Raw genomic sequence first — 25,582 nt, 5'->3', positions numbered from 1 at the left:
TCAGAGGACTTGTGGCCATTAAGTAATTAATGTTTATAAAGTTTGTGAATTTTAAACCTCTTCAGAATGTACACAAAACTTCCAGTGACTCCAGAAACCCAGCATATTTTGCCAATTGTCCCTTGCAAAACTTTTCCAGAAGTTGGCAACAATTCAGAGACCCCAGCACAAGTAGCTGGTCTCTCCTTCTCCTGCAGCACAAGGTTAGTAGAATGGAAAGAGATCTTAAAGTGTGCGCCCCGCCTGCATACACATTTTTTATATACACTAAGTTAAGTGTAGGGTTAATGCCAAAGGATCAGCTGTTTATCTGCCACACTGACCCACTTCAGTGCTGTGATCATGGGAGAGGAGTTCTGCCCACGCCTGTCCCTGGCGCTGCTATTGCCTGGAGCCACTTCTAGTGCCTGAGACGGGCCTAGCCCTGCCCAGACTCATTCAATGATAGGCAGCAGCAGCAGCAGGCGGGGTTAATGCTAAAGGCTCTTTTCAAATCCTCTCAAATGTGCGATGAAGGATTTTGCTGCGTGCGACAGATCGCTCCGCTTCCCCCGGGCTTCATCTTCCTCCCCCGTTGCGCCACGCCCCGGCCGGGGCGCTCTGAGCGCTCCCGTCCCGAGTCCCGCCCCCGGGCAGAGACCGAACCAAGCGCGAGTGATAACGGGGGGGGGCAGCCTCAGCCACAGGTCAGCGCTGGCTCTCGGGGCGGGGCCAACTCTCCGCCCCCCTGGGCTCCGGGCCACGCCCCGTCTGCCACGCGCCCCGGCGCAGGGCGGGGTCACGGCACAGGAGCTGCTGTCGCGTTGCTCTCAGTCTCCACCCGCCCAATCCGAGCCGGGACTGAGATCACGTGACGGAATCTTGTTACCTGCGACATCGCTTCGCTTTCGCTTGTGGCGGGACCCGAGCTCCGCTGCTGCCGCCGCCGCGATGAAGTGTGGGGGGCTGACGGGTGTCCAGCCGGCTACCGCAGAAACGCAGCAGGTTGTCGATGAGGTGAGGGCGTGTGGCCGGGTTGCTACATGTGCGGGTTTCCCCGGACACGTCGGGCGTTTCGGTCTTTACATAGCAGGGGCGGGGATTTACAAATGTCCGGGATTTCCCCCTCCACGGCTATGTAAAGACCGAAAAGCAGCTAACAGCGGGGCCGGGCCGTTGGTTGGGGTTTCTTTGGCAGCCAAAGCCCCTCCCTACTCCCCCCTGTAGCCTCACATGCGAGCAGCGCTGGTGGGGAGCGGCGCTGGAAGGGGCAGCCAAAACCCCTCCCCCGCTTCCCCCATCACCGGCAGTGCTGGGGGGGCAATGGGGATGGCAGCCAAAGCCCTTCCCCCCCCCCCCCTTCCTTGTAGCCTCATATCTCCGGCAGCGCGGGGGAGCGGGGCTGGCAGCCAAAGCTCCTGCCCCGCTTCCCCCCTCCCCTGAAGCTTCAGATCTCCGGCAGAGCGGGGCTGACAGCGGCCTCCAAAGCCGCTCCCCTCCTCTGCAGCCTCAGATGCCGGCAGCACTGGGGGGGCTGGTAGCCAAAGCCACTCCCCCGCTTCCCCTGCAGCCTCAGATCTCCGGTAGCGCTGGGGGGGCTGGGCACTCCGTGGGGCACAGAGCCAGACATGCTGCTCTAAGCTGAAGGTAAGGGAGCTGGAGAGTTCCCCTTTTGAGAAGGGGCATGGGATCCCCGGGGGAAGTGAGTTGCTTGTCTGTATGTTCTAAATAATAGCTGCTATTCCCTTAGCAAAATCCTCTCTACGTTTCCTTTCTATTTTTCGTCTCATTTTCTCTAGTTTATAGGTCTATAAAGCCTATATTATCTATTCATGTTAATCTGTCTCTCTGTGACCGTGTTAAATGTGTAACTTATTTTACTAGAAAAATAGCTGGAGAGATAATAGTAAGACTATATCACCCAGCATTCTAAAGAGGATCTGTCCTTTACACTTTGTGAATAGGAAAAACAAAACTTGTCTTTGAATTTTATTAACCAAGGTAATTGCTTTTAACACATCAGGAAGAAAGGCAATGACTTTAAGACCTGTTTGTATAATAATGGAAATATTATGGTTTCTCACTGGCTAACTGTTACAACATCATTTCTTTTGTTTACAGCCACTGGCAGTAGCTATATAATCCTTTACCCACAATGGTGTTCTGTAACATTTGACATGGCTAATGTCTAAATTCTTGCCAAGGTTTTCATCATATCTACAGAACAGAGATTACATTAATGTAACTGCTAGCTTCAATTCATACTAGTGCTTGTAAAAACTGCTTCATCAAAGCACTTAGTTCAATTTTGCAATAAATATCAGAATCCAATAAAGACTATTAAATCTGACTCATTGCCTACATATGTATTATATTTGGAGATGCAGTCAGCTATTATTCAACAGTGATACAAACTGTTGTGAATATAAGACCTGGCCTATAAAACTTCCTCATAAAAACTCACTGCAAGTCATGCATTAGGAGAAGAATTAAGTGCAAGTCTGAAAATGGCCAATATTTTATATTTGAAGATTCAAGTTCTTTGATCTGGCAGGAAGGTGAATATAAATCCAGAAGAAAATGAAAACATTTAAAGTGCTTAGCTTTTGGAGATCTTCTTGGAGCTTTCTCTATTGACGAAGATTTCAGAGAACTTTTTTAAGTTACTTCTATTCTGCTTTTATTTACTGAAAGATCCCCTTTTCTATGAATATTTATCAAGGTTTTTATTACAATGATGGAGAATGACTATTTTTTGTTTATGGGAGTGTAGCAGTAATTTTAAAATGTGACTCCCAAACTCTTGAGGACAAGTGCTGTGGCTGGACATGCAACTCAAGTCACTGAGGTCAGGGGACAGGTAGGGAGTGGGATCCTAAGGGGGCAGTTAGGGTGGGGGGGGGTCTCAGGAGGGGGCAGTCGGGGACAAGGAGAAGAGAGGCTTAGATGGGGGTAGAGTCCTGGGGGGCGGTTAGGGGAAGGGGTCCCGGAAGGGGGTGATCAGGGGACAAGGAGCAGGGGGGTTGGATGGGTTGGGGGTTCTGTGGGGGGGCAGTCAGGGGGCGGGAAGTGGGAGGGAGTGGCTAGGGGGTGGGGCTACCCCCCATGGAGTGTCCTCTTTTTTGAAAGTTCAAATATGGTAACCCTAGGTTAGGGAGCTGCTAATCTGGGGAGGAGGCCTTTGGCCCGAGAGCGCCTGTTTGAGGGGTGGGGTGACCATATTTCCCTTCCTTATGCTGAATATGAGACACCTGGTAAAATAACTCATTTTCAAGTGAGTTCAGCGGCAGTCAATCAGTACAAACATTCAGATTAACATCAAGTTGACTGAGCCCATGTTAAAAAGACAGTGAGAGGGAGAGCACGTAAAGGGCTGAGAGGTGGGCAGTAGAGGTGATACGTAACTGGCCACCAGCTGGCACCTGCCCGCACTCACCAGCCATCGCCGCTCATGGCGCACAGCCAGTGCCGGCCAGAAGTAGGATGAGGGGGCTGGGCCCTGCTGGCTCCCCAGAGCTGCCTGCACAGCTCTTACAATGGCTGGGCAGTGGCTCCGAGGCCCCCATACCACTCCAAGAGCCGTGCGGGTAGCTGTGGGGAGCCCACGCGGAGTCATGGACCTTCCACCTCCACGGCCCAGTGGGGATCCTGGGGGACAGGGACACCGGCCTGGGGCTGGTGTAGGATCCACGCGCAACTGCCCCAGCTCCCCAGCCAGGCTCCACGTTGGCCTGGCTGGGGAGTGGGGCCTCAGGGGGGAAGAGGAAGGGAAGGGGGCAGAGTCTGCCCTGGCAAAAATTGGATGGGCCAGGCCTATCCACTTTCAAAAAGTGGGAGGGCTAGGGCCCCCCTACCCCTCTGATTCTGGGGTCCCTGGACCTGTATAAAGTTCCAAGGGCAGACCAGAAACCAGATTGGAATTTAGACTCCCCCTTGCTCCAGAGGAAAAGTTATCTCTGCCAGCCCTGTATCTGGAACAAATTACAGTAGAACCTCGTTTATCTGATCTAATTGGGACTGGGGCCAGATCAGATAATCCAAAATTCAGCTAATCAGGAGAATAGGCAAAGAGCTTTTTATCCATTATTTTAAAATGTGAAGTTGCTTTTAAACTAGCTGACCTTGCCCGGAAAAGCATTAAAACATACATACCCCCCTATTAGAATCATGGAATCGTTGGACTGGAAGGGACCTCGAAAGGTCATCTGGTCTGGTTCCCTGCACTCCTGGCAGGACTAGACCATCCCTGACAGTGTTTGTCTAACCTGCTCTTAAAAATCTCCAATGACAGAGATTCCACAACCTCCCTAGGCAGTTTATTCCAGTGCTTAACCACCCTGACAGAAAGTTTTTCCTAATGTCCAACCTAAACTGCCTTAGCTGCACTTTAAGCCCATTGCTTCTTGTCCTATTCCCAGAGGTTAGCGAAAACAATTTACCTCCATCCTCCTTGTAACAACAATCTTTTATGTACCTGAAAACTGTTATGTCCCCCTTCGGTTGTCTCTTCTCCAGACTAAACAAACCCAATTTTTTCAATCTTCCCTCATAGGTCATGTTTTCTAGACCTTTAATCGTTTTTGTTGCACTTCTCTGGACTTTCTCCAGTTTGTCCACATCTTTCCTGTAATGTGGTGCCCAGGACGGGACACAATACTTCATTTGAGGCCTAATCAGCATGGAGTAGAGCAGAAGAATTACTTCTTGTGTCTTGCTGACAACACTCCTGCTAATACATCCCAAATGATGTTCGGTTTTTTTGTACTCTCCCAAATGTGATTCTGACTGGCCAGCCTCAAACTTTTCAAGCTACAAGAGGATGTGCAGCAGGTGGAATTATAGAAATGTAGGGCTCAAAGGGACCTTGAGAAGTCAAGTCCAGCCCCCTGTGCTGTGGCAGGACCAAGTAAACCTAGACCATCCCTGACAGGTGTTTGTCCGTCTTGTTTTACAGCTTCCAATAATGGGATTCCACATCCTCCCTTGGAAGCCTATTCCAGAGTTCAACCACCCTTATAGTTAGAAATTATTTCCTATTATCTAACCTAAATCTTCCTTGCTGGAGATTAAGCCCATTACTTCTTGTCCTACCTTCAGTGGACATGGATAACAACTGATCACAGTCCTCTTTAAAACAGCCATCAACATACTGGAAGGCTGTTATCAGGTCCCTCCTCAGTCGTCTTTTCTCAAGACTAAACACATCCAGTTATTTGAACCTTTGCTCATAGGTCAGCTTTTCTAAACCTTTTATCATTTTTGTTGCTCTCCTCTGGACTTTTTCCAGTTTATCCACATCTTTCCTAAATTGTGGTGCCCAGAATAGGACACAGGACTCCAGCTGGGACCACACCAGTGCTGAGTAGAGCGGGACAATTACCTCCTGTATCTTCCATACAACGCTCCTGTTAATACATCGCAGAATGATATTAGCCTTTTTTGCAGCTGCATCATATTGATGACCTATTCAGTTTGTGGTCCACTATAAATCCCATAACCTTTTCAGCAGTTCAACCACCTAGATAGTTATTTCCATTTTGTAGTTGTGCATTTGATTTTTCCTTCTTAAGTGAAGTACTTTGCACTTGTCTTTATTGAATTTCATCTTGTTGAATTCAGACCAATTCTCTGATTTGTCAAGGTCATTTTGAATTTTAAACCTGTCCTCCAAAATGCTTGCAGCCCCTCCCATCTTGGTGTCATCTGCAGATTTTATAAGCCTATTCTCTACTCCATTATCCAAGTCCTTAATGAAAATATTGATTAGTACCAGACCCAGGAATGACCCCTGCAAGTCCCCACTGGATGTGCTCTCCCAATTTGACAGCAAACCATTGATAACTATCATTTGAATACCAGTTGTTCACCCACCTTATAGTAATTTCATCCAGACCACATTCGCTAGTTTTCTTACGACAATGTCATGCAGAACTGTGTCAAAAGCCTTACTAAAATCTAGTTATATCACGTCTACTGCTTCCCCCCCCCCCCCCCAATCCATTTGGTCAGCAATCCAATCAAAGAAGGAAATTAAGTTGGTTTGGCAGGATTTGTTCTTGATAAATCCTGCTGACTATTTTTTTACAACCCTATTATTCTCCAGATGCTTACAAACTGATTGTTTAATAATTTGCTTCAGTATCTTTCCAAATATTGAAGTTAGGCTGATTGGTGTATAATTCCCCGGGTCCTCCTTGTCCCTCCCACTTTTAAGATAGGTACTTTGTTTGCCCTTATCCAATCTTCTGGGACCTCACCTGTCCTCCAGGAGTTCTCAAAGATAATTGCTAGCAAGATTGCTTCAGCTAGTTCCTTAAGTACCCTAGGATGAATTTCATCTGCTCTGCTTGCATACATCTAACATATCTAAATATTCTTCAACCTGTTCTTTCCCTAGTTTGACTTGCATTCCTTCCCCCTGGTTGTCAATAATTGTGTTTGAGTATCTGGTGGTCATTAACCTTTTTAGTGAAGACTGAAGCAAAATAGGCATTAAGCACCTCAGCTTTCTTGATGCCATCAGTTCTTAGCTCTCCTTCCCCACTAAGTAGACGACCTACACTTTCCTTCATCTTTCTCTTACTCCTGATGTATTTAAGTAACCTCTTCGTATTGCCTTTTATGTCCCTTGCTAGGTGTAACTCATTTTGTGCCTTAGCCTTTCTGATTTTGGTCCCTACACACTTGTGCTGTTCTTAATAGGAGCATTGCCAGCAGATTGAGGGAAGTGATTATTTCCCTCTATTCGGCACTGGTGAGGCCACATCTGGAGTTGTGAGTTCAGTCCTTGAAGGGGCCACTTAGGGATCTGGGGCAAAATCAGTACTTGGTCCTGCTAGTGAAGGCAGGGGGCTGGACTCGATGACCTTTCAAGGTCCCTTCCAGTTCTAGGAGATGGGATATCTCCACTAATTATTAAAGATTTGGGCCCCCAACTACAGAAAGGATGTGGACAAATTGGAGAATTCAGAGAGGGCAATGAAAATGATCAGGGGGCTGGGGCACATGAGTTACGAGGAGAGGCTGAGGGACCTGGGCTTGTTTAGTTTGCAGAAGAGAAGAATGAGGGAGAGATTTGATAGCAACATTCAACTACCTGAAGTGGGGTTCCAAAGAGGATGGAGCTCAGCTGTTCTCAATGGTGGCAGATGACAGAACAAGGAGCAATAGTCTCAAGTTGCAGTGGGGGAGGTCTAGGTTGGATATTAGGAAACATTATTTCACTAGGGGTGGTGGTGAAGCACTGGAATGGGTTACCTAGGGAGGTGATGGAATCTCCATCTTTAGAGGTTTTTAAGGTCAGGTTTGACAAAGCTTTGGCTGGGATCATTTAGTTGGTGTTGGTCCTGCTTTGAGCAGGGGGTTGGACTAGATGACCTCCTGAGTTCTCTTCCAACCCATATCTTCTATGACTCTATAACTGCTGGCTCTTTTGAACTGATTTTTTTCCCTTAGATATTCTTCCCATCGGACCTTAACTAACAGTTCTCTGAGTTTGTTAGTGTGCTTTTTTGAAGTCCATTATCCTTATTTTGCTGCTCTCACTCCTTTCTTTCCTTAGAATCATGAAATCCATCTTTTCATGATTAGTCACTCAAATTGCCTTTCACCTTCAGATTCGCAACCAATTCCTTCCTGTTGGTCAGAATCAAGTCTGAAATGGCTGTGCCCTGTTACTTCCTCCACTTTCTGGAACAAAAACTTGTCCTGAATACATACAAATAACTTATTGGAGATTTTGTGTTTTGCTGTATTACTTTACCAACAGATGTCTGTAGTTAGTCCTCCATTACTACCAGATCCTGTGTTTTTTGCATATTTTTGTTATGCCTCATCCACCTCCTCTTCCTGATTTGGTGGTTTATAGTAGCATCCCCCCCCCCCCACACACACACACACACACCATGACATGAACCCTATTTTTTTAACCCTTTTGATTTTACCCAGAGACTCTCAACTGGTCTGCCTCCTCCCTCCTTCTGGACTTCAGAACCACTTCTCCCTGTGAGATCCCCTCCCTCCTGGGACTGAAGATGCCTGTCAGTCACATGCTTTTGTGAGTCAGTGTTTCTGTGGTAATAACGTCAGCCCCCTGGCTGCATATGACTGTGGCTCATCTTCATCTGTGGAGCCAAGTGTTTTGCTTTAGGGTGGAAAAATATAATATGCTGATCCAGGATGTCTGCCTAACCTCTAACACTCAAAGCAGGGTCTAGAATCACTGAGGGGGAGGCCATGATATTACTGGATTTTTCTTTCTGTTTAGTGGTGCAACATTAGCTCATCAGCACTTCAGTTGTGTTTACACAGAATGTTTGGGGCAGCAGCAGCAGCGTGGCTGTTAATGCAGTGATGGGCACGCTTGGTCCACTATCTGGCTCTTAGTAATATCCTTACCTGTAGCACTGTAGGAAAAGGAATTGGGCTAAGACTGACTGCACCCTCTGTGGGTCGTATTCGCCCATTGTAAAATGCAAGATTGCTTGGGGGTTATTTACATTTTGCATGGGGGGAATCGGGTCCAGAGGCGAGTTAGAGCTTCACCGCTTCAGTTTTAGAGTTTCATAACAGTACATCTCATTGTGTGGGGGGATGCAGGTGGGGACGGGAGCTCATCCCCTGTGACACACAGTATACAGAGTGGCCAGAGCTCCCTCTCATGCCCTATGAGAGGGAACGTGCTAGTATGAGTGGCCTAGAGCTTAGCTCAACTGTGAAGTGAGCGAGTTCTTGGTCCTGTCATCTTCTCCTGCGGGAAGTGGGGGGAGTCCTGGATGCAGGAATCTTCTAGGTACATTTCCACTCCACAATTTCACGGAGTAGCCTGAGGAGCAGCCAGTTGGAACCCTCTGTGCTTGGGGGGTGGGAGCAGGTGCGCTGACTCAACAATACAATGGCAAATGTGTTTTTCCTCCTGTTTAATGGATATTTACAGGGAACAGGAATTTCCTTTTCTGAGCTGGATTGTATATATACTCCTTACTGTGAGAGGTGGAGGGTACATAGCCATGCACCCAAAGAGGTGAGATCAGCTGTGCTGAGCTGGGGTTGAGGCAGGGACTACAAGGCTGCATTACTGGTCAGTATCATTAACTTGCCTTGTCCTTATAAGTAAAGTTTGAAATTATCCCTCTCTTCAACCTAAAGCCTATGCTGTAGCTCATGTGTTTCAATGATCTGAGCACAGAAAGACAAACTGTAACTTGTGAATTCTCTCAGGTTCTATCACTGCCTTTATCTAGGATATTAGACAAGTCACTTCCTCTCTCTGTACTTCAGTTTTCCTTTCTGTAATATGGGAATACGAATACCTAACTCACAAAGGGTTGTAAACCTCAATCAATGATCAAAGAATTTTTGAAATGCAAAACACTTATTACTTTATAGCACTTTTTATTTATTATTATTATTATTATTATCAGTCAGAAGTATCATACTGTAAAAGATCCATTAAACAGACTTCCTAAAGTCTCACACTTAACTGGCCTTCATTTATATTCCCATAGGAAATGGGATCCTTATTCTACAGGACAGTTTTAAAATATTTTTTTTAGACATTACTTCAGCACCAAATTATTTTATGGTTTAAAAACTTACTCCTGGGGGAATTTTGTACCAAAAAATTCAAAATGCTGCAACAAAAATTTAAAAATTCTGCACACAATATTTTAAAATTCTGTAATAGTCTGCATATTTTATTTGTCAAAATAATGCAATATAATTACTCTGGTTTCAATTATTTCGGTAATTTATTTAAACTACAATACAATGGATGGAGAATGGGAGTGGGGAGCATTGGTGGAAATCCCCAAACCCTCTTGCCTAATGGTAATGTATCTAGGTTTGACCCTTTATTTCTAGTTATTAGTCAACAAATATATGCAGCCATATGCTCAGTGTTATATCCTAGGCAACTGAAGAGCAAGTGAGGGCTGGGGAATCAAACTCACAATTTATACTGGCTACTGACCATCTCCAGAAAGGTCAGTAGCAAACAGTTCATGGACCACATTTTCATAGGAATTTTTTCAGTCCAAATATTTAGACCAGTTCTAATCACTAAAGCACCATAGGCATTTATAAGGCCATACTGTTCTTTACAAAAACAACAAGGAGTCCGGTGGCACCTTAAAGCCTAACAGATGAATTTGGGCATAAGCTTATGCCCAAATACATCTGTTAGTCTTTAAGGTGCCACCGGACTCCTTGTTGTCTTTGTGGATACAGACTAACATGGCTACCCCCTGATACTTGACTGTTTTTTACGCCTCTGGCAATGTAAAGGAGCCTTAAAACTTTTACACCTGTTTTATACTCCAGGGGGAATTCACTAACACAATGGGAACAATTCACTAAGGCAGGCTGCTACATTCTGCTCTGAGGGGAACAGAGCTTGCCCCACGCTTACCTCCTCAGAAACACCCCAAAGCCCCTCTCCAAAGTGTGCTGCAATAGTGAGCAAGAGGGATTGTGCGCGCATGCGAGACACACACACTCACACACTGCCCACTCTTCCCCAGCGGTGATTTACATTTCTACCAACTGCTCTGGGTGCCCAAACAAACCAGCCTGCACTGCCGGGGATCAGCGCATAACCGCTCTTATGCCTTTTCTGTTGCTTCCCCGTCAGAATTCATTCTTCTGCGGGGAAGCAAAGAAATCTGCGGGGGACATGAATTCTGCGCACATGCCATGACGCAGAATTCTCTCAGGATTAAAAACTATTATACTTGTATGTCTCATGCAAACAAAGCCATGCATGCCATATGCACAGCACATCTGAAAGGAGACAGATGTCTTTATGCTCTGAACTAAGTGTGGCATTTGTGGGTTAGTTGATTCTCGCATACCAGAACTATTACTGCTCTTTTGCTTACGCCCTAGATTTCCACCATGGAATGAAGTACATACTTCTGTTGTAATATTCAGTGGATGCCCCTTCTGAAACACAGATGTTTTAGTTTAAAGATTTATTTTAAATGATTGAAGATTACATAGTACTAAATACTTAAGCCCAGATTTAGGTTCCAAGTCCAGATTTTGGCTCCATTGTGATCCACAAAACTTCCACCAAATCCTGTAGGTGCCTAAATTCACCCAGTGCCAGTCTTCAGGGTAAAAATTCCCAAGGTGCCTAAGTTTCTGCCTCTGAGCATGTGCATTGCTGCCTCTCTCCAGGCATCCAAATGCCCATCTCCCTCCTAAGCCTCCGCGTGATCTATGAGCCAGACAGGCAATCAGCCACGTAAGTCACGTGCAGGGGCTGCAGTCTGGTGAGCGTGCCCAGAGGCCACCTACCAGACAGTCTCATTCAAAATCTGGCTGAAGGAGGAAGTGGCGTGCTGTGTAAGTACTTGGTACACCATGGAACCGTCATTGGGTGAGTGAGTGTGTGTGTGTGTGTGTGTGTGTGTGTGAGAGAGAGAGAGAGTGTGTGACTCTATAGTCAGGTGTCTCCGGCACCCACTTGTGAGGTAGGAGGCCCTGAGTCCAGTCCCCCACTCTTGACTCTTTCTTTATTGATCCACAACAGAACAGCTTCAGCAGCACAAGTTGAGGGAACCCCACATCAGAATACCACATAATTCAGTGGTTATCACACTCACCTAGGATGTGGGAGACCCAGGTTCAATTCCTCTCTTGGCTTGAGGGGAGAGGATTTGAACAGGGGTCTCCCTTCTCGCCCTTGAGTGGAGGAGGGAAGAATCCAGTTCTCCCACATCCCTGGTGAGTGCTCTGAACAGTGGGCTGAAAAGCCTGGCTCTTCCTCCTCCTGTGTCCCCCCTCTCCATTTTGTGTGGGCAAGGCAGGCACCTAACTCATTCCCACAAGAAACTATTTAGGCACCTAAGCCACCTGACACCAGGTGGAATCACTAAACAGAGAGTGGCGCCTCCCTGCAGCCTGGACTTAAGCACTTATCTCCATTGGAGGAGTGAAGGTTACCCCTTTTGTCAGCATCGGCTAGCCTTGGTTAGCTTAGGCAGCTCCCTGCCTAGCATGCTGGCTTTTCGTGGCTTGCAGTCTAAGATGCCCCTCTCTCTCCATTAATTGTACAGGGAACCTAGGTGCCTAACTCAGGCTTTGTGGATTGCAGTGAGATGCCATGAAAATCACAGATGCGCATCAGGCGCCGTGACTCTGAGTGTTACAAAGTCTGAGTCCTTCTGTGCATCAAGGAATTAACCGTTTTTAATTTTGAAAAGGAAGATGGATCTGAAGAGGACTCTTGTTGTCAAGAGGAATGGTTTTGTGTATTTTTGACACCTAGTGTTTTTTAGCTGTAGATTTCAAAGCACTTTGCATAGGTGGGTCAGTATGATTTTCCCACAGTACAGAAAGGGAAGCTGAGACACAGACAGAGGAAATAACTTGCCAAAGGTCACATAGCAAGGTAGGTGGCTAGCTAGATTTAGAAGCCAAATCTCCTGACTTCCAGCCTTATACTGTGTCTGCTGAACTATGCTGCTTCCCCAGTTTCACTGCCTGTCTAGAACTGGGGCCAATTGGTGACTCTGTGTCATAGCTCAGGGCAACTGCACTTGTATTTCCCCTCAGTGCTCCCTCAAGGGCACCTACTCTAGGCTCCCTGAGCCTTAGCTGTCACTTCTCTTGGTGGACACACATGCCTCGTTCCCTCCTGACCAGGGTTTTTCCAAGCTCCAGAATTCCCTGCCCACACTGTGATATTTCCAGCAAGCCAGACTGCCTAAACAGGCCAGCGTCTGGCCTTTGCTTTCTCTCCACAGGCTATGAACAGCTGCAATTGCCAGCAGTTACAGGTTACCACCGGCTCTTCCTGGTAGCAGTCAGTCCTTCAAACCGCACACGGGGGTTTTGTGATTGAGTTCGTAACAGCCTTTAGCTCAGAATAGTTCAGTCTCTCCTTTATACAGCTTGGGCCTTTGATCGTGAGACTCTGGGTACAGGTGATCAGCAGAAAATGGTCCTCTCCTCGGTGTAACTTTAAAAGTCTGGGTTTTTGGCATAACTGGCGGTGGAGAATTTGCTTTCACCTCCCCCTGGAGATAACCCAGGCAAACTACTTGATACTGTTTGTCCCAAAAGTTCATTCTTGTCTGGCACATTATTAAATACAGTCAGTTGAAGGTCATAACACTTCCCAGGGTTCATATCACATCTCCCCCCTAGAGAGAGAACATATAGTCCCAGCCCACAATAATACATAATCTTTGTTTAATACACTGGATCCCAAAGATACTTGAACTTCATTCAGTAAGGTTTTTCAGGGATAGTGCAAGAAATTGTCACATCTGTTACATCTTGCTTTATGGAACATCTCACATTTTAGCCATTACGTTTTTGAGAAACATGAAGAGCAACATGTCCAGAGACACTGCAATAGTGTGACCTGTACCGCGTCTTAAAAACACTAACAGTGGAGCTCATGGGTTCCAGACTTTACATCTGCCTTGAATAACTAGTAAAACCCTCTCCTTTTTTTTATTTTCTTAAGGTGAAGCTTCAAGTGGAAGAAAAAGAAGGGAAGAAATTTGAGGTCTTCACTGCTGTGGAGTTTAAAACTCAGCTGGTTGCTGGAATAAACTACTTCATCAAGGTACAGGGCAGTGGGGAATGGGTTCTCAGTTTGAATTTTATATGCGTAGTATCTTATACTTGATTTTTGTTCAATTAGTTAATTACAAAGAGGTTCCTGTGATTTGGCCCTTAGAATGAGTGTCACAGAGGGACTGGCCCCTTTAAGAGGGAATGGGGTCCAGCACACCTATTGCTCATCAGCTAACCCCCCATTTGGGCTTAAAAGAGGGCACTTGGGCCCTGAGGAGGGAGGGGCAAGATCGGCAGGTGAGAACTGTTTGAGACCATGGGAGCGGGGGAGAGAGAGAGATGCCCACACACACACGGAGAAACAGGAAGCAGCAAGGAAGAGCTGGCAGAAGTTGCTTGGCAGAGAGCTGAGTTTAGAAGGAGAGCAGTAACTATGAGCTGCTGGTGAGGAGCTTGGAGGAAGGCTGTTGGTGAGAGGAGACCAAAGCTAGGGACCCCTGACAAGCAGAAGCCTCAGGCAGTGTCTCCTAGGAAAAGGGGAAAATGTGGCCCGGTCAGGGGAAATTGAGCCCAGAAGTTGAGGGTGGATTCCCCTGAGCGGAGAGGGTAGGTCTGACAGGCAGGTTGGCCTGGAGGAGTGGAATGCTGGAAGAGAGGGAGCCCTCGGGGTGAAGACCTGAGCGAAAGGCTATGGGAGGACTGGTCACTCTCTGGAAAAGAGGTCTGGAAAGGGGGACCTTGGATCGGGGAAAAAGGAACTGGGAACAAAGTGTTCCCAGGTGGTGACTTGCTGGTAGTGTCCCTGGAAAGGGAGATGGGAAAAACCCACTGTATGTTAGTTCAGCGTGGACGGAAACGATCCACTCTTCCCTGTAGTGACCCCATGCAACAACCATGTTATGATGATGAAGGCGTTTTAGTGTTTGTGGTCCCAGATTAGATTAGAGCACCTCACTGCATTAATAAATTAACACCACCCCTGCCAGGTAAACAAGTCTGATTATCCTTGTTTTACAGAGGGAAACAACCTTTCTGTGCCTGAGTGACTTGCCCCAAGGCCACACAATGAATTTGTGAAAGAGCTCATGACTCCTAATCTGTGCCCCAGCAAGAAGACAGCCCCTCCTCAGCCCCCTCTTCCCTTCCCCCAACCCAAAACACACACACGCTAAAATGTCCTGTCCCTGGAAGGCTTTTATTCTGTGGAACTTACTGTCCCTTTCTTCTTACCTTTCAGGTCCATGTTGGCAATGAGGAGTTCTTGCACTTGCGGGTGTTCAAAAGCCTTCCTCATGAGAACAAACCTCTGAGCCTCTCCAGTTATCAGAGCAGCAAGACTAAGCACGATGAGCTGACTTACTTTTAGGGGCTCTTTGGAAGATCCTCTCTCAATTTCTTTTTATACGCTACAAAGTGATGTTTCCTATACCAATGAATAGAATGAAAATGCATTTAAAAATCTTGTCTGAAAAATCAATTCCTTTTCTAGAGTTCCCTCCCTCCTCTGTATCCCAAAGAAGGGGCCTGGTTCTCCTCTCACTTACACTAGTGTAAAACAGGCGTAGTTCCATTGAAAGCAATGGATTTACACCGGCATAAATTCCATGTAAGTGACTAGAGACTCATGCCCATAGAATCTGTTGTGAGCTAAAGAGAAAAGGGAGTGTAACCAATACAACTGTGACATAGAGCAGTATAAGAATTAGAATTTCTTCTAGCCCTGTTACAGAATGACAATGTTACTCAATTAATTGTAAAGAACGAACACGTTATTGTTAGGGAACTAAAGATGGAGGTTTACAACACTGGAGCAAACTTGAAAAAGTGAAAAGAAATAGGATCATAGTAATTTGAAATAGAAGCACTTCCTAGGCGATCAAATCCACCCCGTGCAAGGATATGATATAGTTCTAGTAGAGGACATGTCAGATATGACTGTGCTTCTTCACCAGATCTTAACCAAAAGTCCTTGTAAGGCATTAAAACCACATGGCACTTCTAAACAAATAATATTTCTACAGAAGGTACAGGTTGAATTTAGCAGGTGTTTTGCTCTGTTCTCTTAGCTGTTGTTGAAGATGTTTGTATTGTTTTATTTATAAGGGCCATCTTCCTCACAACCCCAAGAAAGAGCAATCTCCCTGACAGACCAGCTGCCATTAAAATGCAGATTAAAAGTGCTATATAAGAGCTAAGTATTATTTATTAACTGGTTGAACAAAGGTTATGCTATATTTGTAGCATGCTAGCTCAATCAGAGCTAGCCCGGGTATGTCTCCTCATGCTGGGAATTGCACCTCCAGCTCAAAGTGTGGACATACAGTAGAAGAATCATAAGATTCCCCTGAGACACAGGTAAGGAGAAGAAGCCTAACGCCTGAGGGAGGGGTGCATTCAGAGAGACCCAAAAGGCGACAGAGGTGCAACTAGCCTGTGACAATGACAGTACCTAAGTATGGACTTAGGAGTCGAACTTTAGGCAGTCACTTTTGAAAACCTTGACCCCAGCAAGTAGCAACTGTGGTAAAAATAAGTTTTGAAGGACCTACAAGAGGAGATTTTTCAAAGAACAAATGGCAGTTGGGAATCTAACTCACATTGAAAATTTCTCCCAAGAGTTTGAAAGATTTGTAGTATGGAAAAAGGCCGTAAGGTGTTGTGCTTCTTTAGCTGCTGTGAGCTGATGTGGCACAGAGTGAAATGGATTCAATGGAAATGGAGTGCAATGTGTTGTAAAATATCTGGATAGTCAGAAAATTCAACTGGCTATGAGAGAAAGCAGGCCTCTATGAAGCTCTCATCAGGAGCAGGGAAAGGCTGATGTTTAATACTGTTGATTTAATAGGCTAGAAAACCCTGGGATATATAGGGTACAGAGCATTGTTGGAAAACAAACTTCATTTCAGTATCCATCCAAATGGTGCTGCCAAGATCCAGAGCATATTGGGGTGAAGAGAAGGAACTTACTGACTGAGAGGACATTTTTTAACCCTGATTACAAAGGAGGATTCAGCAATTGCTGAGATTTGTTTTAATAGTACTTCGTATCCATACCTGTCTCTTCCAACATGTCCATTTAAGTGGGCCCTGATAACTATTTCCTGGAATTTGCTGAAGAGCAGTGCCTAACATTTCTCAGAAACTTGTCTTCTCATCATCCCCACAGCCAGATTGGGATGCATATGCACTAACTATGTTTAGCAGGCCATATTCAAAAGCCAGCTTGACCATCCTTAACCTGATTCTATTAACTGTCAGCCTCTCTTTCCTTTATTTTACTCTCAAGGGCTATGCCTACTCCATGTCTTGAGTTGAAGCCCCTGCAGTATTTTGTATTCTTCACCAATCACTTTGGCCTTTTCCCCTTTCTGTTTTGTTTCCTGGATGTATGCTATCTGTATCTTCCTCTTCAGTGTCTCTGCTGGGTCCATGCTACAGCCAGTTAGTGTGCCGACATTCCAGCTTGCCTGTCTGATCTTAGTTTTCTGGGGAGCTTCTTTAACTGCACACGCCCAAAGCTGTATCATAGCCCTGGCCAACTTTCCACCACACTTGGGCGGGGGCACTGTGCATCGTTTCCAGAATCCCCCTCATTTTCTTGATTCATTTCAGGACTCTGAGTCAATTTATGTAAATTTTTGTGCCAACCTGATGCCAACTCTCTTCCTTTTTCAACTGGGCTTGGAATTGGTTCTGGCAGAGGAAAAGTATTCATATGAAGTTCATGGATCTAGAAAAAGCCTCTGACTGAGTTCCAAGGGAAGTCATCTGATGGTGCATGAGGAGGAAGATTGTGCAGAACTTGTACAGCTTATTGAAGCCATATATGTAGGTGCAACACCAACAATCAGAACTTGTGGTGCTGAAACACATGAACTATCATTAAAGCTTGGAGTGCATAAGGGATCAGCATAGAGCCCTTGTTTATCCTGGTCCTAGATACCCTCACAAGAAACATACAGACGAAAGCACCTTGGTGCATGTTGTTATAAAATGATATTCTATGCAGTGAGGAGAGGATCTTGATAAATGGAGAGATGTATTGGAGAGACTTGAGCTCAAAATAAGCAGAGGAAAAACAGTATAGGGCAGAGCGGGCAAACTTTTTGGCCTGAGGGCCGCATTGGGTTTTGGAAATTGTATGGAGGGCCAGTAAGGGGAGGCTGTGCCTCCCCAAACAGCCAGGTGTGGCCCGGCCCCCGCTCTCTATCCAACCCTGCTTCTTGCTCCTTGACAGGCCCCCCCCCCGTACTCCTGCCCCATCCAACCCCCCCTGTTCCCTGATGCCCCCCGGGACACCTGCCCTATCCAACCACCCCTTCTCCCTGTCCCCTCACTGCTCCCCCATCCAACCCCCCCTCTCCTTCCTGACTGCCCCCTGGGATCCCTGCCCCCATTCAACACCTGTGGTCCCCACCGTCTGACCCCCCTGACCACCACCCCGAACTCCTCTGCCCTCTATCCAACCCCTCTCCCCACCTCCTTGCTGCACTGCCTAGAGCACGGGTGGCTGGCGGCGCTACAGCCGTGCCGCCCAGAGCACCAGGACAGGCAGCTCTGCAGCTGGGCTGCCACAGGAGCTCGCAGCCCTGCTGCCCAGAGCATTGCGCCAGCGGCGGAGTGAGCTGAGGCTGCGGATGTGGCCCATGGTCCATAGTTTGCCCACCTCTGGTATAGGGTATGTAATTTCAGTAATGTGAACACTGAAGAATTCTCCTCGAAACTACATTGGCAGACAGTACTGAAAATGCAAAGTTTCAAGTATCTGGGTTCCAGAATCTGGGGATGTGAAGGAGAATAGTAGAGCTAGGATAATAAATGCCTGGTTCTAATGGAAAGAGATAGGCGGTGCAGAATATGACAGGAAGAAATCAATAAGGGAAAGTCTATAAAATGGTGGTCCTTCCAGTTTTAACGTATGGCACTCAATGTTGGGCAACAAAGAAAAAAACACAAGTAAATGATCCACAGAAATTCGAATGCTGAGATGGACAAATGGCATAAGCAAGAAAGACTACATGGAGAATGTGTGTGTTACAAACATGCTCAAAGTAACATCCATAAACAAAAAAAAAATGAGGGGGTGGAGGGTCAGATGGTTTGGTCATGTACTGCACAGTCCTGACAACTATATGGGTAAAACAGTCCAGCAGATCAGAATTGATGGGGGGAAAAAGATGAGGCTGACCCAACAAGAAGTGGTGAGATGTCATAAAGGAAGGCATGTTAGCATGTAGTGTGAGAGAGGAGATAGCACTTCGGAGGGAGAGGACTTGTAGAGTGGACCCCATTCATAGAATATCAGGGTTGGAAGGGACCTCAAGAGGTCATCTAGTCCAACCCCCTGCTCAAAGCAGGACCAACACCAACTAAATCATCCCAGCCAAGGCTTTGTCAAGCCGGGCCTTAAAAATCTCTAAGGATGTAGATTCCAATACCTCCCTAGGTAACCCATTCCAGTGCTTCACCAACTTCCTAGTGAAATAGTGTTTCCTAATATCCAACCTGGACCTCCCCCACTGCAACTTGACACCATTGCTCCTTGTTCTGTCATCTGCTACCACTGAGAACAGCCGAGCTCCATCCTCTTTGGAACCCCCCTTCAGGTAGTTGAAGGCTGCTATCAAATCCCCCCTCATTCTTCTCTTCTGGAGACAAACAATCCCAGTTCCCTCAGCCTTTCCTCATAAGTCATGTGCTCCAGACCCCTAATCATTTTTGTTGCCCTCCGCTGGACTCTTTCCAATTTTTCCACATCCTCCTTGTAGTGTGGGGTCCAAAACTGGACACAGTATTCCAGATGCCTCACCAATGTCGAATAAAGGGGAACGATCACGTTCCTCGATCTGCTGGCAATGCCCCTACTTATACAGCCCAAAATGCCGTTAGCCTTCTTGGCAACAAGAGCACACTGTTGACTCATATCCAGCTTCTCGTCCACTGTGACCCCTAGGCCTTTTCTGCAGAACTGCTACCTAGCCATTCGGTCCCTAGTCTGTAGCTGTGCATGGGATTCTTCCGTCCTAAGTGCAGGACTCTGCACTTATCCTTGTTGAACCTCATCAGGTTTTTTTTGGCCCAATCTAATTTGTCTAGGTCCCTCTGTATCCGATCCCTACCCTAACCCTCTACCACGCCTCCTAGTTTAGGGTCATCTGCAAACTTGCTGAGAGTGCAGTCCACAGCATCCTCCAGATCATTAATAAAGATATTAAACAAAACCGGCCCCAGGACCGACCCTTGGGGCACTCCGCTTGAAACCGGCTGCCAACTAGACATGGAGCCATTGATCACTACCCGTTGAGCCCGACGATCTAGCCAGCTTTCTATCCACCTTATAGTCCATTCATCCAGCTCATACTTCTTTAACGTGGCGGCAAGAATACTGTGGGAGTCTGTATCAAAAGCTTTGCTAAAGTCAAGGAATAACACATCCACTGCTTTCCCCTCATCCACAGAGCCAGTTATCTCATCATAGAAGGCAATTAGGTTAGTCAGGCACGACTTCCCCTTGGTGAATCCATGCTGACTGTTCCTGATCACTTTCCTCTCCTCTAAGTGTTTCATAATTGATTCCTTGAGGACCCGCTCCATGATTTTTCCAGGGACTGCGGTGAGGCTGACTGGCCTGTAGTTCCCCGGATCCTCCTTCTTCCCTTTTTTAAAGATGGGCACTCCATTATCCTTTTTCCAGTCATCTGGGACCTCCCCCGATCGTCATGAGTTTTCAAAAATAATGGCTAATGGCTCTGCAATCTCATCCGCCAACTCCTTTAGCACCTTCGGATGCAGCGCATACGGCCCCATGGACTTGTGCACGTCCAGTTTTTCTAAATAGTCCTGAACCACTTCTTTCTCCACATAGGGCTGGTCACCTTCTCTCCATATTGTGCTGCTCAGTGCAGCAGTCTGGGAGCTGACCTTGTTCATGAAGACAGAGGCAAAAAAAGCATTGAGTACATTAGCTTTTTCCACATCCTCAGTCACTAGGTTGCCTCCCTCATTCAGTAAGGGGCCCACACTTTCCTTGACTTTCTTCTTGTTGCTAACATACCTGAAGAAACCCTTCTTGTTACTCTTAACATCTCTTGCTAGCTGCAACTCCAAGTGTGATTTGGCCTTCCTGATTTCACTCCTGCATGCCTGAGCAATAGTTTTATACTCCTCCCTGGTCATTTGTCCAATCTTCCACTTCTTGTAAGCTTCTTTTTTGCGTTTAAGATCAGCAAGGATTTAACTGTTTAGCCAAGCTGGTTGCCTGCCATATTTACTTTTCTTTCTACACGTTGGGATGGTTTGTTCCTGCAACCGCACTAAGGATTCTTTAAAATACAGCCAGCTCTCCTGGACCCCTTTGCCCTTCATGTTATTCTCCCAGGGGATCCTGCCCATCTGTTCCCTGAAGGAGTCAAAGTCTGCTTTTCTGAAGTCCAGGGTCCGTATTCTGCTGCTCTCCTTTCTTCCTTGTGTCAGGATCCTGAACTCGACCTCTCATGGTCACTGCCTCCCAGGTTCCCATCCACTTTTGCTTCCCCTACTAATTCTTCCCTGTTTGTGAGCAGCAGGTCAAGAAAAGCTCTGCCCCTAGTTGGTTCCTCCAGCACTTGCACCAGGAAATTGTCCCCTACACTATCCAAAAACTTCCTGGTTTGTCTGTGCACATAAACAATGTGATATATGGGAATTTGATGGGATTAACAGAAGGAAGAGAAAGAAGAGCCTTTCTTCGTTTGTTGGTGTAATGAGATTTCAGAATAAGTCGGAACTAATTTGTGGCTCAAATTCTGAAGTCTGGAATGTTCTGTATTCTAAGAGGAACCCAAGGAAGCTGGATCATCTGCGCTGCAGATCTTTTTCAGAAAATAGTAACAGAATGCAGGCCATATATCACATTGTGTATGTGTGTATTCTACTCTGTACCGTTTATATTCCTAAAAAGGGGCAATTTATGTTCACCTGATCTTGGCCTCCGTGCACTGTAAAACAAAGTATTCAGTGCTAAGGAAATATTGTTGCATGCACAAGACAAATTCTAGTACATGACTGGCTCACGTGTCACGTGACTGTTTTCAACTAATGTTTGAAATTGGTGAGTAATGCTCACTAATCATATCTCACATGTAAATATCAGCGCACTGGCTGCAGCTGAGATCAGAAAAAATTATCACTGCTGAGCCATTCAGGAAGAAGAGATTAATTGGCATGTGGTGTTTGTTTGGCTGTTCTTTGAGTGGCCTATCATATTTCTTTTTCTGTTTACTTATCCTGATCTCCGTTGTAGGTCAGGTTAATATGTATTGAAAAGTTGGTATGAAAGCGCCCCCTTGTGCTGATGCAATATAAACAATATGACATATAAATGAATCAGAGAAATTCTGGAAACAGGCATAGAAAGCAACATATGCCAGCATCAATATGTACCAACCATATCCGCTTCTGCAAAAGCCGTGTCTTACCTCATATCAGGACTATGGAAAATAAGTAACTGACTCAAATGAACTTGGAGGAATTCTGACACAAAAGGTATCTTGAGACATATCCACTGTGACTTCCTCAGGACTCCTCTATTCTGGGAAATATTTGTCCCTTATTTTCAAGAAAAACTGGTTAATATCAGTATTAAAGGGGAATTTATGGGGAATTCACAATACTCTGGATGCAGAGAAAGAAATGATTCCAGGATCAATGTTTCTACAAGGTAGCATACTCCTTACCTGCCCTTGCACAAACAATGCTTTGTAAAAATCTGGGGTGTTGATGTGAAGAAAAAGTACTATAAAAATGATATATGAAATATGGTGTGACAATCAGTTAGCTACTTTGGATTTAATCAAGAGATGGTTGTACACATCCTTGGATACGGAGTCACAGGAGAAGTCTGCTTCCATTACTGTTTTTGTACATTTTGAGTTTAAGGTGCTACCCTTCTAATTAATGCAAGAGCCATATTTCATAGGCTGGTTAATCAGGCATTATATGGATTCCAGGACTTTGCTATCAGCTACGTAGATTACATCACTATATTTAGTGACACCAAGGAGGAGCACAAAGCACAGGTGGGGAAGGTATTGAAAAGCCTCAGGGAGGCAGGCCTCACACATCAAAGTGTAGGTTGGTGCAGCAAAGATCCCTTACCTGGGTCATTGGGTGCGCAGAGGCACGCATACCTAGCAGCTGTGCTACCTAGCAAAAAATGACAAGCAAACTGAGTAAGTCGCAAGTTCCGAGGCTGATCCTGAGGAGGTCCTGCATCTGCTATTCCATTCCAACCTTACAGCCAAGGCTGAGATGGCCTGGTCCACCCAAGCTGGAATGTAATTGCTCATGTGGGCCTTACTGACCACTAGATCTATGTGCCCCCAGTACACTTGTGAGACCTCATGCATGCTCCCATTTCAAGCCCAATCTTTCCCACACCATGGCCTTGTTCTTGTTGACAAGGAGTGTAAAACCAACTTCAGATGCTGCTTGAGGGGTGTGTGGTCAGCAGAACTGGGTCTCGGGTGGGATCTGCTGGCATCCTGGGTCCATCTGTGGAGTGGGGAGGGACAGGCGTAGACGGTGCTGGTGGAGGGAGACTGTAAGCGGAATGCTATGCTGGTGATTGTTCTTACCAACTGTCATAACTATAAAGGGAAGAGTAACAGCTGTCCTGTGTACAGTACTATAAAATCCGTCCTGGCCAGAGACTCCAAAATCCTTTTCCCTGTAAAGGGTTAAGAAGCTCAGGTAACCTGGCTGGCATCTGAGCTAAAGGACCAATAAGGGGACAAGATACTTTCAAATCTTGGGGGGGGGGCGGGGGAAGCTTTTGTTTGTGTTCTTTGTTTGGAAGCGTGTTCGCTCTCGGGACTGAGAGGGACCAGACATCAATCCAGGTTCTCCACATCTTTCTAAACAAGTCTCTCCTATTTCAAACTTGTAAGTAAATAGCCAGGCAAGGCGTGTTAGTTTTCCTTTGTTTTCTCAACTTGTAAATGTACCTTTTACTAGAGTGTTTATCTTTGTTTGCTGTACTTTGAACCTAAGACTAGAGGGGAGTCCTCTGAGCTCTTTACGTTTGATTACCCTGTAAGGTTAATTTCCATACTGATTTTACAGAGATGATTTTTACCTTTTTCTTTAATTAAAAGCCTTCTTTTTAAGAACCTGATTGATTTTTCCTTGTTTTAAGATCCAAGGGGTTTGGATCTTGATTCACCAGGAGTTGGTGGGAGGAAGGAGGGGGGAATGGTTAATTTCTCCTTGTTTTAGATCCCAGGGGGGTTGGAACTGTATTCACCAGGAGTTGGTGGGAGGAAGGAGGGGAATGGTTAATTTCTCCTTGTTTTAAGATCCAAGGGGTTTGGATCTGTATTCACCAGGGAATTGGTGAAGGTTTTTCAAGGTTTCCCAAGGGGGGAATCCATTGGAAATGGTGGCAGCGGACCAGGGCTAAGCTGGTAGTTAAGCTTAGAAGTTTTCATGCAGGCCCCTACATTTGTACCCTAAAGTTCAATGTGGGGATACAGCCTTGACATGGTGGCAGAGCGGTGGGATCATTTTAAACCCAAAAGCCAGTAAGATTTTTTTTTTCCTTCTAGCTGCTTGGAAAGCCGAGCTGGAGGTAGATAGATGCATATCTTCTCTCCTTGCCTGAAGGCAGAGGTGTTAAGTTTTTTTAACAAGGTCTTTTGTTAAGAGAAGTGTTCAAATGAGCAAACAAAAGACAAGGTAAAGGGAATTTACAAGCTGAATTGTTTTTTCTTTTCTTTTTACATCCTTGGGAGTAGCTAGTTAGAAAGTCTCTGTTAACTCAGCAGCAGCCAGAGCTGAGAGCTTTCCAGTTTCAGTCAACTGCAGAGGGGGTGACCCAGCACAAGAAAACGAAAATGACTACCAAAGAAGTAGCTAAAAAAATAGACCTGGCCAAACTAGAAGCAAAAGAAAACGAAAAAAAAATCAGAGACTGCTTCAATTAACAAAACTTGAGACGGAGCAGAGAGCAAGAGAAGAGAAAGCCAAAGAGGAGGCTCACAAGAGAACTATGGAGCTGAAAGAAAAAGAGATGGAGGAGAGAGAAAAAGAAAGGAAGCATGAACTGGAAGTAGCAAAGGCTAAGCAGGATGCACCAGCCAATCCTAACAAGCCCCCTCCAGGTACCACTTCCCATCCCAGAAAATTCCCCACCTACAAGGCAGGCGATGATACTGAGGCCTTAGAAAATTTTGAAAGGGCCTGCCTTGGATACAGCATCGCTGCAGACCAGTACATGGTAGAGCTGAGGCCGCAGCTCAGTGGACCCTTAGCAGAGGTGGCGGCTGAAATGCCTAAGGAACACATGAACAGTTATGAACTTTTTAAAAACAAGGTCAGACTCAGAATGGGGCTAACACCCGAGCATGCCCGTCGGCGGTTCAGAGCCCTAAAGTGGAAACCTGATGTGTCATTTACCCGGCATGCCTACCACATTGACAAAAATTGTGATGCCTGGGTATCAGGAGCAAATGTTAAATCTCTGGAAGATCTGGTTTCCCTAGTAGAAATGGAGCAGTTTTTAGAGGTTGTTCCTGAGGAAATAGAAAGGTACATCCTAGATAGGAAGCCCAAAACTGTAACTGAGGCGAGGGAGATTGGAGCCAAATGGGTGGAGGTGGCAGAAAAGAAAAAAACTAATAGCAGTTGGAGCGAATATCAGAAGGGGCAAGCCGAAACAAAACCTTACCACCGGGGACAACCCAAGGCCCCACCTACATCCCAAGGGAAACCCCAGACGCCTTCTCACCCCACACACCAGCCTCCACCAACCTACATCGCCCCGGCGATACCTTAGCAGGGCGATGTTTTAAATGTAATGAACTGGGACATATAAAGGCTCACTGCCCCAAGAACCCCAACCGATTTTACAGTTCATTACACCCCAATCACACCAAAGATCCCCAGACCCAGATGCCTCTCTCATACCCTCGGAGCGAAGGGAAACCTTGAGAGTGGGCGGAAAGAAGGTTATCGCTTGGAGGGACACTGGGGCACAAGTGTCAACTATCCACCAATCCCTAGTGGACCCCAAACTCATCAACCCGGAGGCTACAGT

General features: G+C 46.1%; 1 protein-coding gene across 1 annotated transcript; it reads left to right on the top strand.

Moving 5' to 3' along the window:
• The first annotated feature begins 824 nt into the window (after positions 1–824).
• Positions 825–15,699, top strand: LOC128844546 (cystatin-B-like). Its single transcript, XM_054042359.1, has 3 exons — positions 825–996; positions 13,457–13,558; positions 14,747–15,699. The coding sequence occupies exons 1-3, from the start codon at positions 931–933 to the stop codon at positions 14,873–14,875; spliced, it is 297 nt and encodes a 98-aa protein (XP_053898334.1). The 5' UTR covers positions 825–930; the 3' UTR covers positions 14,876–15,699.
• The last annotated feature ends 9,883 nt before the right edge of the window (positions 15,700–25,582 follow it).

Source organism: Malaclemys terrapin, chromosome 1, assembly GCF_027887155.1.
Source record: "Malaclemys terrapin pileata isolate rMalTer1 chromosome 1, rMalTer1.hap1, whole genome shotgun sequence".
Lineage (NCBI taxonomy): Eukaryota > Metazoa > Chordata > Testudines > Emydidae > Malaclemys > Malaclemys terrapin.
This window is presented reverse-complemented; position numbering and strand designations above follow the sequence as displayed.

Bases quoted from the DNA above. Each gene is read 5' to 3' on its own strand.
- LOC128844546 (XM_054042359.1), top strand. From the start codon at position 931: ATGAAGTGTGGGGGGCTGACGGGTGTCCAGCCGGCTACCGCAGAAACG. The intron at 997-13,456 runs GTGAGGGCGTGT...TATTTTCTTAAG, and splicing joins CGCAGCAGGTTGTCGATGAG to GTGAAGCTTCAAGTGGAAGA. The intron at 13,559-14,746 runs GTACAGGGCAGT...CTTACCTTTCAG, and splicing joins GAATAAACTACTTCATCAAG to GTCCATGTTGGCAATGAGGA.